This window comes from Eschrichtius robustus, chromosome 2, assembly GCF_028021215.1.
Source record: "Eschrichtius robustus isolate mEscRob2 chromosome 2, mEscRob2.pri, whole genome shotgun sequence".
In the NCBI taxonomy this organism is placed as follows: Eukaryota; Metazoa; Chordata; class Mammalia; order Artiodactyla; family Eschrichtiidae; genus Eschrichtius; species Eschrichtius robustus.
This window is the reverse complement of record NC_090825.1, coordinates 101,130,115-101,152,385: the sequence shown is the minus strand read 5'-3', so window position 1 is coordinate 101,152,385 and position 22,271 is coordinate 101,130,115. Positions and strand designations below refer to the sequence as shown.

General features: G+C 40.3%; 1 protein-coding gene across 1 annotated transcript in view; it reads right to left on the bottom strand.

Moving 5' to 3' along the window:
• SNCAIP (synuclein alpha interacting protein) overlaps window positions 1-22,271 on the bottom strand; it is a 147,567-nt gene that overhangs the window by 30,775 nt on the left and 94,521 nt on the right. The window contains exons 4-6 of the mRNA XM_068535766.1: window positions 9,010-9,878; window positions 7,165-7,344; window positions 1,653-1,766 (exon numbers count right to left, since the gene is read on the bottom strand). Coding sequence (XP_068391867.1) covers window positions 1,653-1,766; window positions 7,165-7,344; window positions 9,010-9,878 — 1,163 coding nt within the window. The remainder of the gene's footprint in view (window positions 1-1,652; window positions 1,767-7,164; window positions 7,345-9,009; window positions 9,879-22,271) is intronic.

Sequence of the window (22,271 nt, the reverse complement as noted above, 5' to 3'; positions counted from 1 at the left end):
GAAGACTATTGTCTTAATGATTCTTTTGGTCATTTGAAAATACTATTCTCCCCTTTGCCAGTCTAAGCAAAATAAGGGCATCTTAACAAATCTCATTAATTCTCACGGTTGTTTGTAGAGCACCATGACTGGGGCTCATAAGTGCAATACACAAAGAAAATGGAGTCATTGTTTCAAAGACAGTGGCTTTTACAAATTTTAAATGTTCTTCCTGCTCCTTTCTTCATTCCATAAATTTCGTACGAGCTGTGTTAAGATACTCCAAATATCACAACGTATTGTTAGATAAAATTGTAAAAAAAGACTTCTGCAGCTGTATCAGTGCCACTGTAAACAAGCTATACAAATTATCTACACAAATGGAGGAAAAACAGAATCTGGTCCCAAAGCCAAAGGACCTGAGTTGAGATCCAGCCTTTGCTCTTACTAGCCATTAGACCACATGCAAGCCACTTAAGATTTCTTTTTTCAGTCTCCTCATCTATAGAATGGGGATAAAAACAACAGAATCCAATAAGGTTGTTTTAAGGCATAAGCCAGATAATGTACACAAAATCCAATGGCATGGTGCTTGGTACATATAGGAAACATTACATATATATTAATTGAAGTTACCATGGCACAAAATAAACTATCACCTAACATGACTCCCCCTGAAGAAAGGCTGTGGTAATATTCTAGGAGTCTATTTTTAAAATTTGAGATTGTCATGCTTGAAAAAGCATAATCTCTTGTTGACAATACCGCAATTTACTGCCACTGGGAAAGTTTATGAAGCCAAAGGGATAAGGTTATATGCATGAGAAGCAATTTTCTTTGCCACAAACAAATGTGATTAAATCTATTTTAATACAGTGCTGACTTTATTTATATTTTTTTAAGACTGAGATTGGCATTTTGTGGTTCCAATTTTTTTAAAAAAGATAATTTATACTCACCCTTCTCAAAGGGAGTTAATGATGATTTTTTACTGCATACACTGGATTGTGATCTGTGTACATCAATGACTCACACTGGGATTTCCTAACGCAGAAACTGGTTGTAACTGAGACTCATTTAGTTAGTGTGATTGCTTATCTTTAATGGACGGAGACTTCCTCGATTAATGTCATACTAAAGATTTTCTTCTTAATTTTGGTTTCAAGTAAATCTATCATTTTTTCCTTTTGACAAAAGTTAAATTTGTTTATTGTAGGAAATTTGGAAAAAAGTGAAAAATATAAAAAAGAAAATAAAAGCCACTTATAATTCTACCCTGAGTGATAATTGCTATAAAAACAAGTTGTGACATAGTTTTTTCTAGTTTTGTTATCCATTTCTCTTTCTCTCTCTCCAAAATTCAAAGTTGGTACCAAATTACAGGAACAGTTTTGTATCATACATTTTAATTCAATATTATATAATGAATATTTTTCTGTAAAATTCCATCATATGGATGTTGCTTCATTATTTATCCAATATCCTAGCTGGAATATTTAGGTTGTTTAAAACATTTCTTTCATATAAAAAATGCTGCAATGAATATCACTGCTTATAAATCTTTGAATACATTTTTGATGATTTTTCATGTTTCGATTTTGATGGACTAAAAATTTAAAAAGAGATAGATTACATAGCATGCAAATAGAAGATAATTAAAAATTTCTTCATACCTGGCCGAAGCAACCTGCGTAATGAATAAGGCTTGGAAAATCCTTAGAACAACTCAATTCAGCAATGGCTTCTGTTTCACTCACCATCCAGCGTACACACTCCAATTGACCATTCTAGATTAAAAATAAAAAAAAAAGAAATTTAAGGTAATTCAGGTTTGAAAAAATACCTCACAGATGGTAATTTTACCAAAAGAAAAATTACATGAATTCTGGCTTTTATATCTGGCTTAATTCATTTACAATAAATGTATATCACCTATTATATTTCTGATCAGTAATTTTGACTATAAATCAACTGCATAATTTTTACTTAATACATTTTCGTAATTTCATCAGTTATTTTAAAATCAATTTATTGAGGTATAATTTGCGAACTATAAAATATACTCTTTTTAAAGTACAGTTTCATGAATTTTGACAAATATATTCTCTTGTTAACTACAACTCCAATCAAGATGTAGAACATTTCCACCGCACGCCCACATTTCTAGTACTCCTTTGCTCTCATATCCCTCACCTTTACCCAGGCGACCACTATGATTCCTATCACAGCAGAATAGAGTATGTACTCTTTTGCATCTGGCTTCTTTCACCCAACATAATGCTTCTGAGATTCACCCAAGCTAGTGCTTGGAAATAGTTTATTCCTTTTTATTGCTGAGAAGTATTCCATTGTATAAATATATCACAATTTGTTTATCCATTAACTCTGCTTTTTCTCTTGATAAGTTAGCATGTTAGGAGTCCAAAATAAAGAAAAGGAAAATAATCCCATTACACTGGCTCAAATGCTACTTTCGCTGAAGCCTTCTCTGATTTCATGCCCACAGTAGCCCTGTTCTCCTGTGCTCGGATCCCACACTGTGCAAACCAGGAAGGCAGTCGTGACATATGTAACCTAGCGATTAAGACCCAGACTTTGGAATGGATTTAAACCCTTAATCCACCACTTAGTTACGAGACTTTGAACAACTTACCTCACCTCTCTGATACTCAATTTTCTCATCTATGAAATAGCAGGGGTTAGTAGCAGCTACCTCATGGAGTTACTGTAAAGATCAAATGAGGCGATGCATGTCAGCTTACTAAGCACATAATACGTCACCTTACACTGTATTAGAACGCTCTCTTAGATCCTCACAATAACTCCATAAGACAGATGAGACATTCAACTGCTTTCCTGGTTTGCATGGTGTGGGACCTTAGCACAGGAGAAAAGAACTACTGTGGGCATGAAGTCAGGGAAGCCTATTCTAAAAACAAGACAGGGCGGGTAATCTGCTCATTCTTCATTTACTCCTATTTGGATAATGGAATTTCAAGTAGTCGACTTCCAACTATTCACACGCAGAATAGTTCTCTCTGACTGGGGCATCTAGCATGATCAGGTGTGTGCTGAATTAGCTTCCAGGTGCCCCATTCAGATCTATCTCCTCCTGTTTCTGCCCTCCTTCCTGCCCAGGGAGGCTGATCTGTATGGGTTGGCTCCCTTGCCCCCTGCCTTCTGACTGGGTTTGGCTAATGGAAAGCAGTAACAGGAGACCAGGAAAAGAGAGTGAGTGTGAGGTCCCCTTTGTTTTCAACTCCCCCTTTATGGAGGTGCCACTGGTCTGCTGAGTCCCGCCACCAGTCAAAGGTCAAAAGTCAGCAGTTCTACTCAACCCTCTCTAGCTCAAGGTCCTTCCCCTGCCCTTTCAGGCTCTGGGTAACTGTGCTCTGGGTGTTATTGACCCTAATATGCTGCACTTTCCTTCATGGGATCCCTAGACCCTGTCCACCCACCCTCCTTTTGTATATAAATCATTCATTACAGACTTTCCTTAAATTACACAATTTGAGCATGCAGTGTTTCCTAGGAGAATTTAAAAAACCCCACTGACACAACGTGCTTCATTCCCTCTGAATAAAGAAAGGTGTAGGAACCATACTGAGCGTCTATGAGGCAAGACAATTTACATCAATGGGTATTTACACAGAACACAAAAATATGAGGCAATAGTTCTGATTTTAGTAATCTGAGTCTTCTCTCTCTTTCTTTCTCTCTCTCTCTTTTTTGGTCAGTCTAACTAAAGGCTTGCTAATTTTTAAAAATCTTTTTATGAGACCAAATTTGCTTTTGTTGATTTTCTCTATTATTTTTCTATTCTCTATTTCATTTATTTTTGCTTGAAAAAATGTTAATTTTCTTCCTTCTGCTTGTTTTGAATTTAGTTTGCTTTATTTTTCTAGTTTCTTGAGATAGATTAGGCTAATAATTTGAGACCTTCCTCCTCCTCCTCGTCCTCCTCCTTCTTTTTTAAACATATGCATTTACAACTATAAATTTCCCTCTAAGCATTGCTTTAGCTGCATGCTAAAATGTTGGTATATTGCATGTTCATTCATCTCTAAATATCTTACAATTTCCGTTGTAATTTCTCTTTTGACACAATTATTATTTTGAGGTGTGTTAATTCTGTATACTAGTGAATATCTTAAATTCCCTTCTGTTATTAATACCTAATTGTATTTCATTATGGTGGAAGGACGTACTTTGTATGATTTTAATCCTTTTAAATTTATTGAGATCTGTCTTATGACTTAGCATATGGTCTATCATGGAGACTATTTCATGTGCACTTGAGAAAAATGCACTATTTCATGTGCACTTGCTGCTGGGGAGAACGCTCTGTTAGATGTGTGTTAGGTTTAGTTACTCAAGGAAACACTTAAACAAATAAAAAGTTGCTAGAGAGGGAAAAGGAAATATTATATCACTACTATGAGTTTGAAAGCAGTATCACTTGCCATTAATAGAAATACCAAGAAAACAAAAAATGTTAGTAAATTCTAGTGGGAGATTTTTGCCTGTTGAAGTCCCTGAGCCTTGGGTCACTCACTGTATGTTAAAAAGGAATATCAGTAGGTTATATGTTTTCTCACCAGACCAGCATTTTGTCTTTGGGCTTACTCAGAAATAAAAAGAGAATCAAGGTTATTTCATTCCAAATCCGTTTAGATTCTAAAGTAATTTCTTGTGCTGGCTCCATTTTAGAAAACAGACTGTTCTCACCTTTTAGAAATCTTTCTTTACAATTATTTTGCTTAACTGTTCCCAAAGCGCACTTAATAATGCCTGTGGAACTCCCACAGTATCTAGTGTTGGGTTCCCAGAAAGCACTCAATAAATGCTGCATGTAGCTGGCAAGAACTTATGATGTTCAATATTTAAGGAGTTTAACAGTGTGGGGAGATGTTCTTAAGCCTTGGTATGACTTCAGAGCCCCTTTTCTAATGTAATCTTTTTATTTGATACCTTGTCTCTGACTCTGCTTCCTGTCAGCCAAGACATATTATCTGAGCAACTTCTGCCCATTCGTACCAAGTTTGTTTTCTTTAATGACAGCAGGGTTCTCAGAACTGTGCTTAAGGAGGTGAAATACCACCAGTTAGTTACTAGTGTTGAAAACAAGGTCCTAAAACAGAAGAATGATGACTTCTTAGCACTCCCTGAGTTTCATCAATGTCCATCACAATACACTAATGGACTGAGGCAGGACATGTGTCAGGACAGACTGCCAAAGAGGGTGGCATACATTATAAAATATTTGTATTTACTGCTTTTGTAAATTCTAGATTAAATAAAGGAATAAAAGAATACTTCCATTTCTCAGATCATTGTCCAGAAGTAAAGTATGAAAAGCCTGAGACTGCAAAACTATAAGAGCTTTTGAGTCCTGTGGGCTTGATGTATGTTCTTCATTAAAGCAAAGAAAAATTTATTGTTTAAGTTTGCATGCTGATTGTATGATGGGGATCCTATGTTGACTGGAGCAGTTTAAGAATGAATTAACACTTAATATGGATACCACAGAAGGAGTTTACCCAGGGTTGGCTTAATGACCACTAAATTTCTTATGTACCTTCCTACTCTGAAGATCCTTACCCTATCAGAACAAGTACTCGGGCATATAAATTAACAAAAAAATTTCATCCAACTATGTAGTTAGAATATATTCAAAATGCACCATTAGTCAGGAAAACTAATGAGAACTGTATTTTATAAATACTAAAACGGCAAGGCGAATGTCAACAATCACTGGCATTGCAAGAATATTTTAGTCATCACTGACACATGCCCACTGATTACCAAACCCAACTCCTGCCTTCCCACAGGATTCTGACATGGGACTAGATCCTGAATTCGCCATCCTGCACTTGTATTACTGATAATTTACCTGCCTTATCCACCAGGCTATCAGTTCCTTAAGAAAAGGGACTATGTCTCATTTAAATTTGTGTTGCCAGCAGCTTAACACAGTACCTGGTGGACTCGTACACATTGCTGAACTCCACTATGCTTGACTTTGACTTCACATTTCATTTCTCTTTCTTCTTGATGGCTGCCTGCAGTTCAGCTCTTAATCTGACATAGCATCATTTACAACTAAAGGAAAATGATATCCACTGGGGTCATGGATTTCTTATTTGATCAAAAAAGCTGATCACTGAGTAACATTAAATAAAACAGAAAACAACTTTTTAATCTTTGCTGAATGATAAATTGCAGACACAAAAATTCAGATTTGCATAAGAGGTATACTGGGGAAGGAAAATGCTTGTTTTTCAAATATAACACATTCTTCAGTGAATTCACAAGTAGACTTCTTTAACTAGCAAGTTCCCCTAGTAAATCTCAGTATAATTCCATTTATAAAAATTATGATTATTCAGCTTTTAGAAGACATAACTATTAAGTAAAGTAAAGTACATATGCAGAAGCACAAGATGTATTATATTTCCCTAAACTTCACTTCTGGCTTATTAATAAATGTGACTGAATTCCATATTTATTTACCAAAGATCTTAAAAGTAATTTTAGCTTAATAGCTAACCTTCTAGTGATGTGTTATATTTTACAGAGGCACTCACTGCAGTGCTATAAAAGACCATGTTTTCCTGTACCACAGTTTCTAGGTTTTAACTCTATCCCAGTCGGCATTAATTTGTGGAGTTTTTGACAGATAACATACTGTGGTCTGCAAGAGCCAAACGCAAACTCGGCACCGATATTCTAAACAACTCCTGATACTGCAGACGTTTAAACTTCAGATGTAATCCATTAGAAGTCCACTTTACTGTCTGAAATACTCCTGAGTGCTAGCGTCCCTTATAATACACCTTTTCCTCATTTGTCTTGCTCATTACACTCACATTAGGAAAAAATGAAACAGCCTCACACAGATCCAGGGGTGGTTAAGAATAACAAAAATTCTCAGAATGGCAACAGATCATTTTCCTTTCTCTTTATTAGCTGATTTGAAGCTTACCCTAAATTGGAATATAGTCTCAAAATCTCAAAGCAGCTAGTGACTGAAATGATTAACCTTTTAAATACAATAGGTTCATTTGCTGTTGGCTTGGTATATCACTCTTCTCTCCCTCCATTCTAACACTGAAGCTTACTAGGAATCTTCAAAGATAGAAACCCAACTTTCAGCTGTGGAGGGCCCAGCCCCCAACCAGTCACCTTGATGGCCAGGCCCGCTGGAGTCAACTTCTCCACATTTCGCTCGTTGAGGCAATCTTCTCCCATCAAAGACGTGAGGTGCTGCAGACATTCCGCATGTCCCTGCGCTGCGGCAACGTGTAAGAGATTGTTTCCGCTTTCATCATGAATTTTGTCTAGATTGTCGGCAGCTAGGTGTGGCTGAACACAGAGTAAGAGGAGAAAACTTAAGTCAATAAATCACAAGGAGATGCTATGGGGGTTTTGCTCTGGGCACTGGGAAGAAGAGATGAGCTTCCAGAAGCTCTGGTGGCAGCCATGGGGATCTAATAAGTCAGAACTCCTCGCAATTAATTAATTCTAATGATTTTCAGTGACACTTTTGTTATACTGCGCTTTAGAACATGAATGCTCAAGTGACTTATCTTCCTGGGAGACATGTGACAGACAGGAGTCAGCAAGCCTGTAGCGGTTCCAAGCTGGCTTTCTAACAACTGCGATGACACTTAACGGTAACTGGCAGGTTCCCTGTCTGTCTCCTCCACTCCTGCTAAGTTCTGAGGGCCAGGCTGTGTTTTATTCCCTGTTGTAGGTTTGTTAAATGAATGAACTACCTGTCTTAACCATCTGCGCTGCCTTGAACTATGGAGAGCTGGTTTTGACGGCAAGCTACATGATAAGTGCTGCAGCCAGTGTTCCCACGGGTACCCCTAGACACTTTCATCCCTAAACAAACTCCTGGGGCATCTGGAGGCAACCTGGCCTTTGGTTTCCTCAAATCTAGTGAAGTTCAGTCCCCTGAGTATAAACTCGTTGATAAAGACCGTTGGGTAAACTGAGAGGTGTTATCACTTGGGAAACATAAAAACACGGGAAAGACAAAAGAAAGGAATGAACCAAGGAGAAATAGAGAGGAAGAGCCAGGAGAAATGGAAAAGACATCTTCAGGAGATGAAAAAAATATTACTTTACTTAGTAAAATTGTTCAATCATATCATCCTATTATAACACTAAGATGTGTGATAACAGACCAAGCACATTATACTTATCTATGCATGGCTCTACCCTAAGTAGAATCACACTGCCAAGATGTGATGATTTTCTTGAATGAGACTTTAATTAACACCACAGTGTCAGCTCAGGCTTACTACTGTTTGATCCAAGTCTGGAAGCCAGGAAAGAACAACGTAGGCAGATGGAATGTGACTGCAGTTTAGTTTTCCCTGAGCCTAAGCAGAACAGACTTTTCTTACATCATGTTACTCCGTGTCTAGAGTCTTTGGAAAAGCTTCTTCATTCTCCCTAGACATGCAGACCTGGAACTAAATAAAAACTCCATGTGGGTCAGAGGGCAGTCAAGCTCCAGGGTAAGTTTCTATCTGCAAATGCTTTCAAACATCCTGGTCCAAGTCTTCTGAATAATGATCAGGATAAAACAGAAGACCCTCTGTTCATGTGTCTGGCAGGTCCCCCATCAGCAAGGAACTGACATCCCCACAAATAACTGAGTGAGAGCATTGGGAACCATTTGAAAAGCAAAAAGAAAGACATTAAGATTCATATTAAAGAAAGTGCTGGGCTTTTTTCGTTTTGTTTATGTTTTAGACTCTGTGTCCTTCTTCCAGTTGAATTCAGGCAAAGTTCAAGTGAAATAACACTCCCCTCTATAGCCAATTGTTCTTCCTTGTGCTAACCACCTAACTTTTAATTTTAAAACTCAAAAGTCACATCTCCCAACTAAAGCCACAAGTAGAGATTAAACAAAAATTGGGACAGAAGCACCATCATTCTGTTACTAATGAATGGAGCTGATAAAACTGGAGTCTCTAGATTGTTAATATGTAGACGGAATTAATTCATACTTACCAGGAGAGATATTTGCCCTTCTTTAACGATGTTCAAGATGTTTTTTACTTTTTTCAGGTACTCACTCCTTTCTTCTGGGCCTTGGGAGCTGGTCCAGTTCATGCCACCGATCTGCTCCTCTAGTTTGGGGTCTGGTGCTGAGGACTGCGGATGGAAGGCCCTGAGCTGGCAGTCTGGCATCGCCTTGTCAACTTTCCGACCATGAGGATCACTAAAGGACTTATTTGGGAAGTCCTTACTCTGGTTTTCAGGCTCATATGCAGAGCCACATTTAAGCAGAGGAGGAGAACTCTCGGATTCTTCAGTGGAGAGCTTCTGCTGGTCACGGACGACAGAGGATGCTTTTCTCAAGTGAGGGCTTTTCACAGGAGACAGAACACAAAATGGTGTCATGCTGGACAGTGAGTTCTCAGCATTTCCTGTAGAGCAGGCTTTGCTAGAAAGGCCATTGATGCTTGTGCATAAACCCAAAATTCTTTTTTCTGAAGTCACCTTGGTAAAAGAGGCAAGCTGTTGACTGGATTTAATGTAAGGCACATCCAGAATCTCATCCATGTCGAGGTCATAATGCTCCAGTTCGCCCAGCAAGGGGCTGGGTTCCGTGCTCTTACTTGGAGGGCTGCTCTCTCCATCTCGGGGGCTGAGCTCCTCAGGTTGGGGGCCTGGGTCAGAATCACCCCCTTTCTGGTACTCTGCCTTCTGGTTCTTTTGGTCATCGCTTTCATTGTTCTCCAGAGTCTCTGGCTGATGTTTCAGTGGGGACACTCGCTTCACTGGGCGGAACTTACTGTGTACATCGGCGATTCCCGTGGGCTTCTGTGTGTTTGTAATAAGAGTTGAGACACCGCAATTCCAGCTAGAGCTAGAAACTGTTTTAAAATAAATTAAAAGAGGGGACTATTAAAAACTGTTTTAAAATAAATTAAAATAGGGGACTATCTGAAACACTGAAAATAGCGTGGCCATGCAGGCAGACATGGTCCACTCAAGTAATGCTCAAAGGAAGCCCGGGGACGAATTAAGGACGAAGCTCAAAGGGGACGAATTAAGAGAGAACGTATACCATAAAACAAACGGTTCATACTTACCATTGAAAAACAGTCAATGATAAAAGAACGTTATGACATATTGGCTCAAAATTAATTCAAGTAGTAATAATAGTGAAGGCAGACAGCTAAAGAAAACAAACCCAGACAGATACTCAGGTTTATTCCCTGGGTGGTGACACCTCCCTGATAGTATTTTGATACTTGCCATCACCCTGAAAAAGAGAACTGGAGGATAGGATCCTTTGTGTTAAACGAACTTCCAAACTAATCCAGGGAGAGAAGGGATGTATGTGCATATGTGCACACACGCACGGGTATACTCTGAAAGCTTACGACGACGTCTCAGAGAAGGAAGGGATAAATGGTTTAATATTGGGCAAACTTAAACTGATACCTACTGCGTGATTCCCTAGGTGATTTGTTAGGTGGATTAGGGAAAGAACAGGAAGGAATGAATTGGTCAGGACTGACTGGACCATGGGAGATAAGCCATGGTTGAGTTCATCCCACCGCAGACTGAGTATTCCAGTCAACCATCGCTCACGGGCATTCGAGAGTAATTTCTGGCATATGACACATCAACATAACGCACTAGCTTCACACGGGAATGTGCTCTTTAAGAGTCACTGCTGCCCTCGGTCATTTGGAAAGCAGGAAATGAACAAGAGGAGAAGGAAGGTGCAAAGGGAGGGTGAAGTAGGCAGACTATTTGTTTTTCTTCTCATTTCTTGCAAAGTTTAGATGAAGACTGTATAGTCTGCGTCCGAGTGCCTGGCTGAGACGGAGCGTAACGGGAGGTGAAAGGTAAGCACCACTTCCTCCCGCAGTGCGGCGGCCTCGTGTGACCGGCTGCCCCTTCCTCCCTCAGCCTCGAAGACACCGCCTCCTCTCTGGACACTCCCTTGACTACGAAGATGACCCCGCACTCTTGGTAGCTTGCAGCCCACCAGTTTACGGATTCCTACTCCCTTCCCACTGAGGTTACACCATCCCCCATCAAAGGGGTGAGGTTTCAGGACATGCCCTCTAACTAGGCATCTCCCATCGCTCCCTCCTCTTCTGGAACAACAGCAGGTGGGAAGTATTTAACCCCAAAGCATGTGTATGTGTCTGTTCTTTGCTATGGAGTACAACCAGGAAGTAAAGGAGCTAAGACGAGGGTATACTCAGGTCTGTAACTTCTGCAACAGTCCCTGGCTGCCATTGATTCTTGGGGTGAAAGTAGCATATAAATTATGAAACGTTCCCCAAATTTAGACCCTTGGTCATTCTTCGTCCTACTGCTATGTGTTCTAAAACGATTCAGATGAGTTCTGGAACCAAAATAAGGAGGTGAGAGTGAGTGTTCTAAGCCTAAATGCTATGTACCTATTTATTGGTGGGTGAGTTCTTTCCCCCAAATGGACCACAATTTTGCTTGTGGTTTCAGAGGGTCTGCACGAAGCGGTCCTTCTCTGAGGACTTTTGGGAATCTAAGAAAATACTGTGAGCTGTGGAGGGAGGCCTGGATTCTGTCCAGTAAGAAACAGGTATTAACAGAGAATGTTCCAGAAGGGAAGGAAGGTGTCTAGATGCTCTTAAGCTGCTGCTTCTCTTGCCTTCTGCTGGCTCTGGTTCTCAGTTGTATACAGTACTTGGCACAGAGCAGACAATTAACAAGTGCTCTATTTGAATTTGAATCTCACTTTGTCCAATGCATTAAATTTCTTTTTAAATGCCCAAAGAGCATCCTTCTCAGGGATTTATAGCTTAATTTCACAGGGGACAAAAGTCCTGTTAATAAACTCAGAGGAGTGGTAATCACCAATGAGAACGAGATTTTCTAGTTATTTATGAAATGTAAATAGGCAAAGGCAAAGACTAATTCCTGTGGGTCCATTATAAATTTAACAGTCTTTCTATCCTTTATATGTCCTTTTCTCCCTCAAAATGTAAAGCTAAAAAAAATTAAGGCCTGCCAGAAATTTTTGCCAGGGCTTTCTCTCTTCTTTTCAAGAATATATGGTTACTTACTTATTTAAACCAACAGAAAAATAGTGGACACAGAGTTTATAAATGTAAATATGCCTTAAATTTTATCCATCAATTTTCTGAAAACCTTAAAATATAGTAGGAAAAATATATATGTATTTCTTAACATTTCTGAGATACATACTTATTATTAGGGATAGTATTTGCTGGTATTTTCCAATTACCTTCATTTTTTGGAAACTTCTTGATAATGTGCATCTCAGAATGCAATAAAACATTTTTAAAGTCACATAACTTAGTGGGCCAATACAACGAGAGCATTGTACCAATATATTTATGTATCGTATAAGGTCGTGGGTTCAAAGGGCTACTCTTTTATGTTGGCTTTATTTACATGTGAAATTTTTTCCAAGTGATACAGGGAAATGGATACCATATGTTTCCCAGCTGTTTTGTTCTGACAGGAGCCATTAAGAATGCTCTATGGAAATGAATTCTGAGTCTTATGAAAACACTTCTTTCCACAGAAGAGCCTAGAAACTGAAGAAGGGGCATCAACATTAGGCTCGTTGTCCTCCTTATTCAAACCTATGACTCTTTTTTAGGCTGAGAGGGAAATCTGTGTTTTCCAGTCTGTGTCTTGACTCCCTGGAAAAAATCCCAGTTATGAAAAGTGGATTAGATAACAGGTTTTTGTGAGAATGCTCTAATTTTTTACTATATCATATACCTGTCTGAGGAGAAGGACAATTTTATATATATATATATATATATATATATATATATATATATATATATATATATATATAAAAGATAAAACGCAATTAGTTTATTTCTCCTAAGCTGGGAAAATGGGTATTTTAAGCACAACACAAGTAAAAGGGCCCTTAATGACAGGCAAGATTTTCACTTCCGATTCTGTAAGTCTACCAAAAATTCCACTTATACTGTTGTTCTACCCCGACCCCATGATACACTTCTTATAATGCATGGAAACAAAGATCAGACTAACTAGGGCTTATAGGCAGATTTTGAGGCTAAATTTGTTTCCCGGAAATCATGAATAAATACTTCACATGTTAAACTTTAGATCGCTGAAAATTTTATCGATTATTTTATGAGATCTTTACAAGCTCTGTGAGAACAGTCAGTGTCTAATTTACCTCTCTATCCCTCAAAGCACCCAGCAAATTGCTTTACATGTGTAGGTTCTCAGTGACTTTTTTGGGTGAGTGGATTCATTTTTAACATCTTATGAACATAAACATGCCCAATATACCTTAAACCTGTCTACCTGATTACGGCACAAAGTTTCTAAAATGGTCAGTAGGTAAATGGAAATGCATTTGAGGTTGATTTGTAGACCACAGTTCCCTCTTCCAATCTAACTGGCATTTGGAATGTCTCTGATCTCCAGCAGGGTATTTCCAGTTGCCTGCTGACCATCCACAGGTCATCATTTATTCAACAAGCATTTAATGTGAGCCTGGGATGTGCACGTTATGTGTAACAGGTAGCATGTTCTGATCCAGGGGTCTTATCACCCCTACCCTCACCTGCTTCTTGCCTTCCCCCTCCTCATCCAAAACACACACACACGCATATGCACACACACACACACACACGCATATGCACACACACACACACACGCATATGCGCACACACACTCTACTCTGTCTTCCTTAAACGTATTCCTCATATACCTGGCCTGAATCACATGACCATATATGCAGCCTCCCATGCAATCCATCTCCAAGGCATCCCTGCCCCGCATCCCTTAGGCACCAAGTCCTACGTAGCCTGATCCTAAATCCTTCTTTAATCTGGTCCCTCTATTCATCTTATTATACTGACTAGACCCTTCCACAGCCCCTGCAGGGTTTCTTTTCTTCTTTGGTTTCCCTTTTGATCCTGATTAATCCCCTCTTTAGATAAGTCTGATTTTGTCACTTCTTAGCTCAAAAACCTCGAAGAGGCCTTGTACTGCCTAAAACAGTATTTCCCCCTATGTGGGACACATACCCCTGCAGTATCTAAGATGGTGCACAAGAACCATAAATTCCCCTGACTTAGAGAGTAAGCAAGCTATATACCTTTCAACTCTTTCTTCCTCTTAATTAATTTAAGGACTCTCAGTTTGGAGCTACAGTGACTTTAACTCCTCTCCAAAACTTACAAACTCCCTTCAGAATAATGAAACTGTGGGCCTTTAGCTCAGAGACTTTCATAAGCAAAGAGTTAGCAGAAATGCTTTATTTTCATCACATTCATTTTAATGATGTCCTTGAAGTTACTGCAAGTGACATTGGTTTTTTACTTACAACACTGACATAAAGTTTCTTCCAAAAACAAATATGCTTAAAAGTAAATGGTTTCAGAAAAATAAGTTAAAAATAATAGTACAAGTGGTTTACAGGTCAAACAAAAATAAGAGAGGTTGTGGAAATAATACTTAAACAACTAAGCTTTGGGAAACCCTGACTTTCAGGATAGTAGCTAAATTCTTTATCATGGTAGGTATCAGCTCTTTTATTTATTTTCTAATCTATCTTTCCATCTCAGCGCCACCATTCCCACGTCATTAATTTTTCTCTGCATTTCCATTGCTAAACTCACCCCCTTCTGGATACCCCAGGTCTTTCCTTCTCTTCTCCTGCCTTTGGGCAAGTTCGCCCTCTCCTATGACGCCTTTCCTGCCTTCTCTGCCTGAGATGGAAGCTCATCTGCCAGGGTTCCCCTCAGGTGTTACCTCCTTGGTGCATTTCCTCTGACTTTCCCAGGGAATCGTTGTCCTTTGCTTCTCAGTGTCCTGAGATACATCTGCCCATACCTAGAGTCACGCATTTATAAAGCTCTGTTTCAACAATTCACTCATGCATCTGTCTCGCCTTCTCTCTTGAGAGTCCCTCAAGGGCAAAGACTGCTCGTGAACCTCCTTGTGTTTATAACCAGCCCTCTGTCTAGCACAGCATCTCATAGATATTGGGGCTCAAGGGCTAAACCTTTTAAAGAATAAATGAATGAAGGGGGAGGGAGGGAGCAGGAGGGGGGAAGAAGGAACAAAGGAATATGCTAGACCAAAGATGCAAAGTATACTAAATACATATGAGTCTTGTCACAATGAGTCACTCTCGCCACATTTTGGACACACTGAGTGTGCTGAATATTTCAAAGACAGTCTTGGTAAAGCTATTGAAGATGTGCTGCATATTAAAGTATTTTCATATATTTCCAAAGTTCTAAGCCAAAACTTCTTCATCTGTAAAATAAAGGGGTTAGACACATGATTGCTAAGACCTGACCCACCTCTAAATTTCTATGACTGTATGGAATGTCTACAAATAACAGGGCTCTTTATTCTGAATGACTCACTATGAAACACTATAATTCTTCTGGATCCACGTATTTCAACAGATCCTCACAAATTTATAATTATGAGGCTAAGCTGATTGCTGACACAGAACAACTCTTTGGCTCTTGGGACTGATAAATTAGTATTTTCTTAGGAAGATAATGTACAGTTTGCTATTGCAACGGTGGATCCAATTTTCAAGACTGAACGTCAGTGCTGGCTCCCAAAATGCCTATTTTACTTCTAAATATGGAGTTTTGTGTCCATATTAGAAAATTAGCTTTAGATATCAAGAAGAGAAAGAAAAGGATGTGTCTTTAGGATAAAATACTCTTTTCCTACTATCTATTGTTAGAAGTGAAAGGAATACTATTTTCCTTGAGAAACAAAATGGTCAGCTTTAGCTGTAATTGCCTTAAAATGTACACAACAATGAACTTCCCATCTACAGCTACTGGAAACCTAGGCACCTTCAAGGACATGACTTCTAAGTTCTCCAAGATTCCATTTCCTTCCATTTTTATACCTAAGAGAGGGACGTTGTGAAAGATTAGGAGGGTCAATGCTAGAGTCAAGAGTTTCCTTAATCCGATGTAAATGAAATCCATCGTGGGCTTACTCATCACAAACACTCCAGGTTCTGAGGCGTGGTGACAGGTATACTTATCTCATGACAACAAGAAGAAGGGTATGGAGCCTGAGTGAAGGCTACTTGCTCGGTGCTCTTCTGTACCACCCTTGGAGACTAGATTGGAACCTGATCCAAGAAAGGGCTGGGTTAACTCTGAATCTGCAGTACTGTGTCAGGCCATGATGTTGGGAAGAGCGAGTGGGTGTGAGAAATGTTCCCATGGAGTTGTTTACTCATCCCTTTCATTGGTGTCACAGAACCTTTATTGATGGTGTTGTGAGGCTGAAGGGCAAGTACAGAGGACTTTCTTATAAAAATATCAACCAATGATTTATTCACATTGAGATGTTAAAATATTATTGGAAAAGATTCATTGATTTGGTTCTAAACTTCCTAAGTGGCTACTGATATAAAGCAGCTGTAGAAAGTCAGGTTTCCCATTTTCCCAATTTCATAATTTCCCAAGTTTCCTGATTCCCAGCCCAGCCCAGAACTGTCAAGACCTGCTCATGTCACTTTGTACCTCATGTGCACCCATTTCTTTATTGTGTAAAAACTCACAGAAATACTCAAAGGCCCTTACTACCTTGGGTAGAAAAGATACTTCTTCACCAAAGACGCATGTTCTATCATGAAATCAGACTCAATATTTTGACAACTTTAAACCTTTGGGCCTTGAAGGTATGGTTCCCACAGAAGACAAATGAGTGATTCTGAAGAAAGCACATGGTTTCAGAGTTATTCTGTTGCCTAAAAAGCATGGCCGACCTTCACTCTGACATCAGCAAAACCTCCTGAGTGGATTAAGTCTTACATCCACTCCAGGCCCATTACCAGATTTCCTTTCTGTTTTTTCCTCTCTCAGTGCTGAATTATAGAGAGAGATACACATCCAAGGATGGTGCAGAGGCTCATCAAGCAGAGAAGTGTGGAAACAGGGGAGAACTTGCTCAGTGTAGTTTCTGGAAAGTGTTAGCAAACTCAGTGTAGTTTCTGGAAAGTGCAGAACCACGCTTACCAGTTTTAACTGAAGGTGGCAATGTTCTACAGTGCTGATCTGTCAAGGGCAGGAAACACCAAGACACTGCTCCTTGCTAAGGGAACAAGAGGCAGATGGGGGAGGTTTGAAAAATCCCTATCCTCTACCCTCTACTAGCCAACTCCAACAGATGGCCCCCAGAATGCCGTCAGTAAAATGTTTATTTTCCTTCTTGATGTGAAGTCATGTATCCACATTAGGAATACAACTTTAGACACAAGAAGGGAAAGGGGGGTATATATCTTTAGGGTGCATGAGTGTTTTTTTGTTTTTGTTTTTTTTTAACGAAACATTAAATGAATTCTATTTTCCAGAAACAAAGTGGTAAGTGTATGAAACCTAGTCCCACTTTGAGAGGGACGCGCCTCAAGGACTGGAGGGGAGGAGAAATGGGAGGAAGAACTAGACCAGCCTGCAGCCTCCTCTTCCTCTGGGCAGCCCCGTGGGGTCCGCCCAAGCAAGCTGGTGGCCGGGTGGAGTTCTCCGTTACAGGCTGCAGAGAGGACAGGGCAGGTGCAGGGACGCAGCAAAGTGCAGACAGAGGCCCCTGCAGGACAGAGACTGGCAGAGCCGCGCTGCCTCCTTTCCTACTGCTGTTCGGTACACACTTCTCAGGCACTGTTACAAACAATGAAAAAAACCAAAACACTTACGTGTGTTTTAAAACTTCCTCCAAATGCTATTTCTTAATTAGAATTTTCCTAAAATGTCCTCCATCGTTAAAATTACGAATACAATATATTTGTGTAAAACTTCCTATGTTTCTGAGCACAAGTCAAGTGTATGACGTCACTAGACGTTTTTACAACAACTCCGGAGGATGGGTGAGCAGTGCTTCCGTATTCTCACTTGAAAATAAATGCGAACTGAGGGAGTTTCAAGTGTTATGTGGAAAATTACATACTATGCTGACTGCTCAACCAGGACTGAGGTTCCCTGACTCCAACTTTCTCTCCATAACACCGCAGAACTGCCTTATCAGAATTAAAATTATTCCCTAACCATGCAATTCACATTTTCTCTATTTGGGTCACATGAAGGCAATGGAATTCCAGAAACCAGTAGTAAAACCTGGTTGTACTCATTTCAGATTCATTTTAAGCTAAATCCCAAACTGTACTCTCTGCCTAGATTTTGGTAACCACTGACTATGAAGTAGCATTAGGAAAATGGTTTTTAATAACAACTTTTCTGAGAAACAGTTGAGTGGAAGAATTTCCCTACTTTGTTTATCTTTAGTGGCATCAGCCTAAATTTAGAGTCATCTTATCACTGAAAATTTGTTCTGTGAATTTCAGCTGCCAATTTTTTCAACTGGTTAAAGGTGGCAATTTCTTTCCAATATAAGCAAGAGATATAGGAATATAATAGAGCTTGTTCAGAAGTGCTAAAGTAATTGGCAGAATGCTAAAAGACTCTTACAGGGTCCACTCATTCCACAAACATCTGCTGAATGTTCTCTGTGCACATGGCTGTAGGGGTACAGCGGGGAATGAAATAGACATAATCACTGTCCTTATGGGGCAAGCAGACAGTCAAGCAAGTATACAGATGAATGAGAAATTACAAAATGCAGAGCGCTTTGATGGAAACAAGTAGGGTCCTGGAATAGAGAACAGCTGAGAAGCCTTATCATGGAGATGACGTTTAAGCCAAGACCTGAGGATGAGAAGAAGACAATTATGTGAGGATCTGGGGGAAAATACAAGAGAAAAGATGATTCTGTGAAGATCTGGGTAGAAGGAAGCCCATTCTCAAATGCCTAATGCAGGAGAGAATCTGGCAGGTTCCATAGTTCTTCTATCTAGAGCAGAGTGAGCTAGGGCGAAGGAGATCAAAGATGAAGTTGGGGGAGGTTGTCAGGGGCCAACTCATTTGAGGGTTTTATTGACCACAAAAAGGAGTTTGGGTTATATTTTAAGTGAAATGGGGTATTCTTAGGGGGGCTTCACAGAGAATGAAATGGTCTGCTTTACGTTTAAAAATATATCCTTGTGCCTCCTCTGGGGGAAATATGGGGTGGCAAGGATTGATGGTGAAGAAGGAAGTCAAAGTATTAGCTCATGGTTGTTAACCCAATGAAACATAAAGGTGGCCCGGCCTGGCTGGGGGCTGTTGAGATGGAGATAAGTGGACAGATGGGGATAGCCTTTAAGCACAGATGACTCAGGACCTGCTGATAGATGGAGGTGGAGATGAGGGAGAGGCAGAATCCTGGCTTCGGCCACCGAGTGGGTGTTTCAGTAAACTGAACGCTGATTGCTGAGGGGGGTCTGAGGAGGAACAGGTTGGGGATGGGGATTCAAGAATTCCTCTTCAGAATTCCACAAGGCATCCAATGGAGATATCGAGTGGGTCATGAATTAGGAGGCTAGAGTGATGAGGTGAGGAGCAGCAGCAAGTACGGGGCATCTTAAGCCATGAGAACGAATGAGCTATCAACCCAGAGAGACTTAGAGATTGAGAGGAGAAAGGATCCTACTGAATACTTCCATACCACTTGGATATGTAAAGGTCAAGTAGAGGAAGGAGAGGAGTTGCAAAGGAGACTAAGGAGATGTCAGAGCGTTAGAAGAAAAACAAGGAGAGAGGTGGGATCACAAAGCCATGGGAGGAGAACGTTTCCAGAAAGGCACAGCCAGTAGCCTCAAATAACACAGCAATGCCAAACAAGATGAGAACATCAGTGCCAACGGATTTGACCAACTGGAAGTTGTGACCTTCCCAAAAGAGGTGGAAGCCATACTGGAGACATTTAAGGTGAACAGGAGGTAGAGGGCTAGAGATCGAGGTTCCGTTAACTCTTTAAAGCATGTTGGCTACAAGTGGGGCCTGGGGTGGGAAGAAAAAGGAGCAGAGAATTAGGGTGGAGCCACCAGAGCAGTACTGTTTGCTCGTTTTTTAAGACAGGAAATAATTAGAGAGTGCTTGTATGGCGCAGATAAAAGAGGAATCAAATATCCAGAGACTATCAAAGTGTCAAACCAAATGAAGAGAAGCAAAGCAGCTGTCCCAAACCTCAATTATGATACAAAACCCAAAGAAGTCGTCTTCCTTTTCACCTCTTTACACATTCAATCATCCATCCTACCTCAGAGGTATATGTAGCACCAGCAGTAGGCACTGGAGATACCATAATGAACAAAATTACCCAAAAGAGATTTTATTTAGTCTACTAGAGAAAACTGATATTAAACGACATTACCAATAATTTTTAAAACACAGATATTTAAAGAGGTGGAAAAGTACAGGGAGCTGGGAGATAATACAGTAAGTTGGGAGAGGGGTTTTAATATAATCTAGGCTTGCACTGTCCAAATAGGAGCCACTAGACACCTGTGGCTATTAGGCACTTAAAATGTGGCTGGTGGTACATATCAAAGTGATAATAGCTTTGATTTATTGGGATAAATATAAGGTATTATTAAATTAATCTCATCTACTTATATTTTTTAATATAACTACTAGAAGAAGTTTAAATTATGGAAACGGCCTACACTACATTTCTACTGAACAGCGGTGGTCGCAGGAGTAGGGTGAAGGGCTGTGAGGAGGTGACCTTGGAGGCGAAAGGCGAGAAGGAAGGACGTGTCACGTGAAAGAACACAGCACATTTTAGGAACCGAAGGAAGTCCCTTGATGAGACTGGCAGGCAGAAAGCAGGAGGAGAGCGGCAGGCGAGGAAGCTTGCGGATCCAGGAGAAGAGTGCTTGAAGACCACATAAGAGTTTCCCACTAAGAGAGTTTCCCACTGTGTATCCTGAGAACCATCTTGGGGAACTATTGCTTGATTCTGAGCACAGAGTGACATGATACCTCATCAGGGACGATGGATTAGCACCAAAGGTGGCCTAAGTCAGCGCTTCTCAAACTCGAATATACACAAATGAGTCACCTGGAGAGCTTGTCAAGATACAGATTCTGATGCTGGAGTCTGGAGTAAGGCCTCGGGGTCTGCATTTCTAACAGGCTTCCCCGTGATGCTGGTGGCGCTGGTTCCGGTCTCGGAGTGCACTTGTGAGATGCAAGGGCCCGAGCAATCGATGCCACAGAAGGGTCTGGACTTTTGGAGATGATTCTTTACTCTCTCCGAGGATCCTTCAACTATGAGATTCTAGGATTCTGTTTCTATTACTTGAGTTTTTTAGTGATTTTTTTTTTTTAGGGGAAGAGTCAGGGCAAAGAAGGTATGTGGACAAAGCACGCTCATTTTAAATGGGAAGAAATTGCCCACTGGGAGACAAAAGAAAAAGGATACCCTTTCAGCAGCAAGTGGGGTGCTCTCAGAGACTCTATGAAGATCCCAAACCAGTAACAACCCTCCCTCTCCCCAGTCTTACTGTTGCCTTGATTGGGAACATGGGGCAGGGAAAACCGCTTCTCCCTAACGACAGGATTGACTTCTGAGAAGGAAGTCACTGCGGGGCCACACAAGGTGAAAGGCACTTTGCTTCCGTACCGGTTTTTCCTTGTCCCTGTGCTTCATTTCTTCCCCTTCCTGCCTCCACGATGCTTTTCTCTCTACTTCTGAGTTCTCATCCTTCCTTACTGCCGATTCCCTTGAACTCATTTCTACCAAGAGGTTTCCCCACCAGTTTTGAGGGGGGGGAGGTATGTTTCTTAGAGTCCAATAAAACCAAAGCATGGGAAAGGAGACTGGGTCTCTTCCCCAGAGTTTTCTCTCCCTCTAGTACTGCCTCGTTCCTGACTTTGTTAACTCCACAACCTTCCAGAAAGTCAGGGAGCTAGGGGACTTATATCTATGATTAAACAAAGAGAAGAAATGTTCAAGGAGAGAAGAGGGGACAAAGATGCACTGTATTTAAGCTCTGCCGCTGCCAGCCCTTTACATTATTTTTGACACTACTAGAGTTTTATTTTTAATTTTTCTATCACTCCCTGCTCCTATCTTTCCCCACATTGACTTCATATCCTTTCTTTCAGAGACATTAGCAAAGTGTTAATGGATTAAAAGCAGACAGAGGGGGCGGCTCTGCTTTCCTAAGTTCTGTGGTTCATTCAAAGTGTTGGCCATACACATTCTGCAACAGCAGAAAAAAGCAGTGGAAAAAACTGCCCTTATGAAAACGAAAAATAGAACTACCCTACGAACCAGCAATCCCACTACTGGGCATATACCCTGAGAAAACCATAATTCAAAAAGAGTCATGTACCACAATGTTCATTGCAGCTCTATGTACAATAGCCAGGACATGGAAG